General features: G+C 43.3%; 1 protein-coding gene across 2 annotated transcripts in view; it reads left to right on the top strand.

Moving 5' to 3' along the window:
- BLNK (B cell linker) overlaps positions 1 to 9236 on the top strand; it is an 84294-nt gene that overhangs the window by 14971 nt on the left and 60087 nt on the right. Inside the window, exon 1 of one of the 2 annotated variants that reach the window (XM_017879924.1) lies at positions 5937 to 6028. The exons of the other annotated variant lie outside the window; for it this stretch is intronic. Within the exon in view, the coding sequence (XP_017735413.1) occupies positions 5982 to 6028 (47 nt within the window). The 5' untranslated portion in view covers positions 5937 to 5981. Of the gene's footprint in view, positions 1 to 5936; positions 6029 to 9236 lie in introns of those variants that run through there. 2 annotated transcript variants of the gene reach the window in all.

Below are 9236 nucleotides of genomic sequence, written 5' to 3'. Positions count from 1 at the left end.
AAAAAAAAAAAAAAAAAAAAAAAAAAAAAAAAAAAAAAAGATATTGTTTCAAAGTTTTTATTTAAATGTATTATTGACAAACATTTTTAGATGCTTTTAATGAATTACAATGCTTCCTTTCACCCCTACCCCTACATACAAGACATTTCCAATATCTTTGTTTTCTCAGAGCCAAGAAGAATTTAACTGGGTCAAACTTTTTCAGTGTATGAGAAATGCCATCCCTCAAAATCACTCTTTACTTCCTGAAAATATCTTTGCTTTTAGCTGCAGAAATGGATGCCAGGACAAGTAGATGACAATACTATATATATCATGCCATGTAGATATAGCCAAAGTTCCTTTTCCCCTCATTAAGTTAATTTTTAAAAGAATGTATTCAAATTCTTAAGACACTTTTATTTTCTGGAATTATGTAGAACTGCATTTTCAGAAACATGATTAGAGCTACTTATCAGTCGCTTGGTTTTACAAACCTATTGGCAGCTGGTTTGATTTAAGAGACGTCAGTTTTGCATTTTTATGCTGGTAGAGGACATACAGTGAACAGAGGCACAGTGCAGCTGTCAGCACCTCGTCAGAACAATGAACACATCAGAGTCAGACACAGTGAAGAGACTAAATGACATGACCTCTTGGCGTTCTTCCAAACCCAAGAGTCTGTGTCATCTATGAACACAGGAGTCTCCCTTAACTTTTTTGGTTTTTGCAGTCTGCTTTTATGTAGTTTTATGAGGAAGTTTCCCTTGACCCAAGACCTCGGCCAGGTGGGTGGTGAGGGCAGGGTTCAGCAAGCGTTCCAATGTGCTAAAGGAAAGGAAAGTGTTGTATCCCTGGAGGCCTCAAGGACCACTGGCCCCTAAAGTCAGAGAGAGGAAGGGCCATGCCAATTTCAGCTGTCACATCAAGTGACAAAGCTTTTAAGAACTTCTTAAGAGAGGTATAGCCTCATTTCCTTGCCATCTCATCAGTCTCAGGGTGGTGTGCCTGATGTCTAACTGCCTCCAATAGGGTAAATCCTACCAGAGATTTTGAAGGACACAGGGTATTAGTGGAATCATCCTTACTCCTGCTTGTGCCAAGTCAGCCCAATTTCTGACTGCTTATAACCAAGCTCAGCCGTTCAGACATGCCAAAGACTACCACAAAATATTTGCAGATCTCAGTAGGAAAAAAAAAGAAACAAGGAAAAAAAAAAAAAAAAAGGTAGGGTATGAACTGCCTGGAGAAATTTACAAATTACTTTATACGGTTAATAAGTAGATAGTAAGAAACAACCCTGGCAGCAAGATGCTGGTGTGTAAGGGAACACAGCCCCTCCACTCCAGGACCCTCAGGTGGCCTTTCTGCCTCAGATGTTGAGAAAGGATGCATGGATTATGGTGGTGTCCTTCCATCTGCTCTGTTCAGCCACCCTACTTCTGAGCACATTCCAGACCCTAGAGGGCCGCTACCGCATTCTCTCCTGCCTCCCACGTGCCCTACCCACTCTCCTTCCCGTTTCCCCTGCCATCTGTACCTTCCTCATTTTACTCTCCCTCTTCGTCCCAAAGTCTGAAACAGGCCCTTAAGAGCCAATGCTCTACTCTAGCAAAATGTCTAATCTTGGGGACCAATAGCCAGGGGTAGGGGCACATGTGTCACAGTAAAGATTACTGGGCTGGTAGAGGGAATGAATGCTGTCTTCGGGGACAGAGAGGAAGGTATCCAGAGAGGCACGTAAGTGGTGAAGCCAGTCACTTGCCCTGGTGAGGGGTCAAGTTGAAACAAGTTAGCCTGTATCATCCAGAGTGGGTTGAGAGTATGGGCTCTGGAGTCAGACCTGATTTCAAATTCCAGCTCTGTCATTTATTTGCTGTAGGATCTGGGCAAATTATTTAACCTCTCTGAGTCTAATTTTCTCATCTATAAAAATAGGGATAATCACAACTATGTGAATATATTAATGCTATTGAACTGGACAGTTAAAAATAGTTAAGATGGTAAATTTTTTGTTATTATTATTTTTTCAGACAGAGTCTCGCTCTGTCACCCAGGCTGGAGTGTAGTGGCACTATCTCGGCTCACTGCAAGCTCCGCCACCCGGGTTCATGCCATTCTCCTGCCTCAGCCTCCCAAGTAGCTGGTACTACAGGTGCCCGCCACCATGCCTGGCTAATTTTTTGCATTTTTAGTAGACACGGGATTTCACCATGTTAGCCAGGATGGTCTCGATCTCCTGACCTTGTGATCCATCCACCTGCCTCGGCCTCCCAAAGTGCTGGGATTACAGGCGTGAGCCACCGTGCCTGGCCAATGTGTTTTTTTATCACAATATAAACATGCGAATAATAATAGTACCTCCCTCACAGGGTAGTTGTGAGGGTTAATGAGATAATGCACACAAAGTACCAAGAACATAGTACATGTTCAATAAATGCTGGCTTTTACCATTGTTGATTTCCCAAGTCTGATCACTGGCATGCATGACGCTGCTTTCAACAGTGGCTTACTGGGCTTATACTGTAATCACAGCTCTGAACTTTGGCGTAAGAATGTGGGGGGTACCTCCAGCCATGGAAAAGTTTCTCCTCTAGCAGGGGGCTCGAGCCGTGTGTGGAAAGGGAAGGAAGAGGTATGACTAAAAGAGTTGGAGTCCTCAACTACATTAACCTCGGGGCAATCACAAAATTTCCCTGGAATTTAAATTCCTCCCTTGGTATAAGAGGAGGTTGACCCAGGATATTCCCAAAGTCTCTCTCACTTCCTAATTTCTGTGACTATCTTAATTATAGGGAAAATTCGGAGTCTGCTGTATAGTCTGAGACACTCATGATATCTGATCTCTCTGGGCTTCAGTATCTGCATATGTGAAATGGAGGAGAAGGGCACTAACTCGACCTTGAGGGGCTTGTTCACATTATCACACCATGGAAGAGACTGCCAAAGCTGTCAAAATTCTGCCAGCTCCACCATGAGCTCTCTTTTCAGAAGGAAGCAGCCTCCAGTGCTGAATTCACAAATCTAAATATAATTGCTATTATTTCATAGGAAGGCCAGGCTGGAGGAAGTGAGCATTAGGAAGCTGGGGACAGAAATGGACAAGGCTTTAGGAAGAGTGGAGGGGGGGGGAAATTGTCATAGGAGTCCTGCTGCATGCAAATAACAGGATAGTCACTAAAAAGTATCATGCTGCTTCAGAACGATGGGTTGGTGGCCAAAGACTTCAGCTTTAAGACAGAAGTGACCTGAGAGGAGGATGTTTTTTGTGAATCAGAGAATTATCCAGTCTGCCTATATCTGTCCCCTGGCTTCACATAGGCCGGAAGGTTTCTGTCATGTTATAAGGTGGTGAAAGGGACAAGAGGGTTGGGTTTGTGTTCAGGTTAGCTCTGTGGCTTGCATGTACCATGCCCAGTGTGCACACACTGAATATTTGTGGAATAAAACAAAATGAGTCTTTTATAAAACAGCAAATCATGACATTAAACTTTAAGGGGTAACCCCCATCAATAAATTGATACAAATAGTATTTAATATAATATTTTAAAAATCAAAATGAATGCCCACAAATCCATGATGAAGAAATTATTGGAATTTTAAACAAAGACAGAATCAGTCCTGCTGATTTATCTTGTCTCAGGCCCCAGTATGGCCAACATGGCACTCTGTCTCAGTAATGTCCTCTTGGAGAGTTGTTGGTCCTTTGGCACAGCTGAGGCCCACAGGGCACATTGCCTTTGGTACCACACTGTCATGAGCTTGAGGCTTGGGCCTGGCAGGGTTGCCTCCATACTGGTGTTCCAGCCACCACTGTTCCAGGCCGAGGTCCTCCTCCATTCTTCCACCCTCGTGATGACACACCCCGAGGAAAGGTCTCCAAGGGCTTCCAGCAGGAAGCCTGTAACCCCCATCTCCCTGGCCTAACAGATCCCTTGACTATCTGTCTCTGCTCCCTGCAGTTTCATCTTTGTCTTGTAAACATCCCCTCAACACCTACTTTCCTGCCACTCTCAGCTGCTCACCGGACCCCAAACATCTCAGACAGTTTCACCTCTGAGCCTTTGCACTTGCTATTTCTGATACCTGGCTGCTGTTTCTCACCCTTTTAATGTGACTGGAGATGTGAGACGAAGAGTCAAAGACAGAGAGAAAGGGTTAAAGAACATTCAGAAGTTTCAAGCCTGAAGATCCAAGGATGCCAGCTTATAAACTCCATTTTCTTCTTCTTCTTTTTTTTTTTTTTTGAGATGGAGTCTCACTCTGTCGCCCAGGCTGGAGTGCAGTGGTGCGATCTTGGCTCACTGCAACCTCTGCCTCCTGGGTTCAAGCGATTCTCAGGCCTCAGTCTCCCAAGTAGCTGGGATTAGAGGAACGCGCCACCATATCCAGCTGATTTTTCTATTTTTAGTAGAGCCAGGGTTTCACCATGTTGGCCAGGCTGGTCTTGAACTCCTGACCTCAAGTGATCCACCCTCCTTGGCTTCCCAAAGTGCCTGTAATCAGGCATGAGCCACCATGCCTGGCCCTTTTTCTTTTTCTTATTGGCAGTTTTCAATTTTTCTATCATAGAGCTGTTTTAAAATTTAGTAACAAAAATAAAACATACTATATGAGTAGCATCTTAAAAAGAAACCCACAGTCAATTATATTAAACACCTAAAAAAGGAGGAAGTCTAACTAGAGAATCAGCAGGACCTAAATGATGAACATTAATTTCTTTTATTTTTAAATTAAATGCATTTAAATTTATTTGAATTTTAAGTTTAAAAAAGTGTTTCTAAAATCCATTGATAGTAAAAGTATTCATGGATGCATTTTTGTTTCTATATATGCCAAGGAAAGCATTACAGAGATTTCTACTCCAAATTGATTTTAGAAACATATAAGTTGGAGATACCAGGTCAACTGTATTAGCATGGATGTTCTAAGGATATACCCAAGTATATGTGGATAAAGCAAAGGGCTGAGCCAGCAGCCCCCAGGGGTGCTTGCAGTACTTGAACTCCTGACCTCAAGTGATCCACCCTCCTCAGCCTCCCAAAGTGCTGGGATTACAGGCGTGAACCACCACGCCCGGCCCTTTTCCTTGTTCTTATTGGCAGTTTTCAATTTTCTATCATAGAGCTGTTTTAAAATTTAGTAACAAAAATAAAATGTCTATATGAGCATGGAGCTCAGGGTGAGACTGAGTGACTCTGAGCCATGACAAAAAGCTCAGGCTTGATTCACTAGACACCGGGGAGCTGCTGCACTCTTGAGGAGGGAGTCATCTGTTGAAATCTGGTTTTTAGAAACACTCGCTCAAAGAGGCCCTAACAAACCCTCACAGCATGGGTGGGAGGGCCCCGCTGCCAGCTGCTGCATTTTCCTGTTGTAAAGGGGAAAGTGTAGGCTTAGATCTTGGCTCAGAGAGGAGGACCAGCCCTATGAACACTGAAAGGATGAAACTCAAGAACTGGACCTGAGGTTAAGATGTAGGGGATGAAGGAAGGATTTATTTGTTCAGTTTGTTTACAAAGAGTCACTTTCACCTGAGACACTCTTTAATCCATTCCTACATGCAGATTAAACAGGGATTTTCTCTGATTAGCAATGCTTTGCATTCCACCCTTTCTGAAAGACAAATGAAAAAAAAAAAAAATCCCGAAACCTGCCTTTCATTGTCCTCTGTGACAGCACTAGAGTTACAAGGAAAACAAGATCTTCTTATTTCTACTAAATTAAAAAAAAAACAAAACTTCTTACAAATAATATCATCTGTTAAATCATCTCCTGTATTTAATATAAATTATTTGAAAAGTGTTTTTGTAAAATATGTAATTTCTTGGACAACTCTGGTGATCTGGCCAAAATATCTGCGTGCAGCTGCCCTCCCCCAACGCCCTCTTGGCCGTGGAAGAGCTCGCTGTCCTTCAATTCCATCCTTCCTGAACTTGTTTATCCTTCTATGTGCCTGGGGCTGTTCTCAGCCTGCAGATACCTTTCTGTGGATTCTCTCTATGGATTCCTCTCCTTGTGCTTGCTCGGCCAGACGACATTACCTGGGGTATGTACAAAGTTCTCCTATCCTGATAACACTGCCAGTGGTTCTTAACCTTGGCTGCATGTTGGATCCCCTGACAGTCAATGATTCTGGTTTAAATGGTCAGGGGCAAGGCCTGGGTATCAGGATTATTTAAAGTCCTCTAAGTGATTCTAATGTACAGCCAAAGTCAAGACCATTTCTTTAACCTACCTTTTCATCCAAGAAGGAGCTGTAGAAAGACTACCAGTTGATGTAAGGGCTAAACTTCGATTCATAAAAGACTCATTGAAGGACTGGGTGAATTGGCTCATGCCTGTGATCTCAGCACTTTGGGAGGCCGAGGCGGGTGGATTACCTGAGGTCAGAAGTTTGAGACCAGCCTGGACAACATGGTGAAACCCCGTCTCTACTAAAAATACAAAAATTAGCCAGGCGTGGTGGCATGCCCCTGTAATCCCAGCTACTCGGGAAGCTGAGGTAGGAGACTCGCTTGAACTCAGGAGGCGGAGGTTGCAGTGAGCCGAGATCACGCCATTGCACTCCAGCCTGGGGGACAACAGCGAGACTTTGTCTCAAAAAAAAAAAAAGACTCACTGAAGAAGATTGGGCTGTATACATTCAGCTCCTGGGGTCAGAGTCCCTGCTCTGACACCAGGCTGCCTGGGAAGAGAAGGCAGACAGGCTGGAAGCATCACTGTGCCTGACTTGTATTAATCTGAGTTCAGGTAAAGGTGAATGCCTGGCCATTGGCAACCACAGCCAATTCCTTCTGCTGTCTTCCCCTTGTTGAAAGCAGACATCATACCATTGACTAAGATTCCATTGCCAGTGTCTTTCCTTTCCTGGGAAGAATGCCTGGGTAAGCCTTTGGCCGCTCATTATGGAGAAAAGAGTAAGATTTGTTGTTAAAGCTATTCCAGTCTATGGTGGATGGGGGAAGATACTCTGGAGGTTGGGAAGTCATCTCTTTTGCTCTTTCCATTTAAACCTAGCCTAGAAGAGGATAAACCTGGCCTAAGCCTTTTGTTGTTGTTGTTGTTGTTGTTGTTGAGACGGTGTCTATCTCTGTCGCCCAGGCTGGAGTGCAGTGGCCGGATCTCGGCTCACTGCAAGCTCCCCCTCCTGGATTCACGCCATTCTCCTGCCTCAGCCTGCCGAGTAGCTGGGACTACAGGCGCCTGCCACTACGCCCAGCTAATTTTTTTTTGTATTTTCAGCAGAGACGGGGTTTCACTGTGTTAGCCAGGATGGTCTCAATCTCCTGACCTCGTGATACACCTGCCTCGGCCTCCCAAAGTTCTGGATTACAGGCGTGAGCCACCGCGCCTGGCCTGGCCTAATTCTTTTAAAAATGGCTCTCAACCTTCTGTGTGCATAAGAGTCACCAGGCCTAGGAAATTTGTTAAAATGCAGATTGCTGGGCCCTACCTGGAATTTTTATTCTATTAATATGGTTTAGGGTCCAGCAATCTGAATTTTTAATAAACAAATACAGGCAATCTTTAGACCTTACTCCAGAAAACACTGTTTCAGAGGGTGATCTGGAAGAGAGGCTGGGTTTGAAGGCACAAGGGGGAACCAGAGATTGTTCCCTCCCTCCCTGCCCCTCAGGTCCAAGCCTCTTGATCCCAGGCTCCCAGAAGCAAGACATTCGGCACTTATTCTCACACAGCCTTTGCTTCTCCTGGTCTCAGTTGGCCATGTGGTCTGGTAATCTCTCTAATCCCTCAAGCTGAGGGGTCCTGATTCACTGCTTCTAGTCACACCTACTTAGATCAGAGTTTCAGCTATTTAAAAGCCTCTCAGTTTGCGGAGGAAGGAAAGATACAGATAAAGCCTAAGGACGGTGCTCACTTATGAAAATATTCACAATATATTAAGTGGAACACGCAGATTTCAAAATGTCAAGAGTGATCTTAGTTGTGTAAAAGCTGTGCATCTTATGCATGGGTAGTAAAAATTGGAAGGCTATTCAATGGAAATCCTTCCAGAAGATTCCTCTATTCAACCTGCAGCACAGGGACCAACAACCAGGAGGCCCCGGGAAGACAGGAAACATCACAGTACTAAGCCTGAGGCCTGCCTGCTACATCCTCATTTTCTTACATCCTTTTTCTAGGTTGGAGTTTTTGCAGGATGAGTGACAGCAAAGACAGCCCATCCCCCACCAACAGGGCAACAAGAGTGAGACCCTGTCTCAAAATAATAATAATAATAAGCAGATTTTCTGACGCACCATAGACAACCCAATGAGAAACTCCAGGCGCAGCCAGCTGTGGTCCAATAGCCCTCCTGAGGTCTATCGGATTCTAAAGTAAGGCACTTTAAAGGCAAAAAACTGCTGTAACTTTCAAATGGTGACTTTTCTACTCTCAGTGCATCCTGGAATTTAAATCTCTCAAGATTCAGACTTACCCAAGGTCACACTACTACAGTGTGACTAAGTTATGTGTCTTAATTCAAAAGCTTGAAAATTAAAAACAAAAGAGAGAACATAAAATTTGATTCAGTTTACACAAGTATTATAATTATTTTTATGACCTGCTCACCATTTTTAAATACCAAAATGCCCATACCACTTAAAATTACAATATTAATACATATTTTAAAACATGTATTAGATAAGCTTTGTTCTTCATTTTATTTTGTTACATGAGCATGGCTGTCTCTCTATGACTTTAGAAGATTAGGACATTGTGACTGTATTGTCCATCTCCCCACCATGGAAGGATATCTCTGAATGAGATCATTAAAGTGAAGCTATTTTATGCCTTACCTATCTTTACATACACACAACTCATCTCAGTAAAAGGATTACTGTTTGAATCCAGAACAACCCCTCCTGGAACAGCCAGTTATGCATTCTTTTGCTATGGCATGTGTTATAAGTTGTAATAAGGAGCAAAAAGCACTCCAAGATACAATGGCCAATACTAGAGAGCAACAGAACTGGTGCACCACCAGATGCATGCAGAGTTGACATAATGAGCTAAGAGCATCACAGCAAATCTTGGTTTGGGGTCACTATGTCTTCCCAGATCACAGAAGTTTGGCAGCTGTAACAAAGCAGTCTATAGACATCAGAATTTGTGTAAACGAGATACAGAGAGAGAAGAAAACTTTACAATATAAAGAGTATAATTTATCTAGGGTGACTATAGTTAACAATAATTTATTGTATATTTCAAAATAGCTAGAAGAAAAGATTTGGAATGTGCTCAGCACAAAG

Source organism: Rhinopithecus bieti, unplaced genomic scaffold, assembly GCF_001698545.2.
Source record: "Rhinopithecus bieti isolate Rb0 unplaced genomic scaffold, ASM169854v2 scaffold_425, whole genome shotgun sequence".
NCBI lineage: Eukaryota > Metazoa > Chordata > Mammalia > Primates > Cercopithecidae > Rhinopithecus > Rhinopithecus bieti.
Note: the sequence above shows the minus strand (reverse complement) of the source record. Positions and strands in the feature narration are given on the sequence as shown.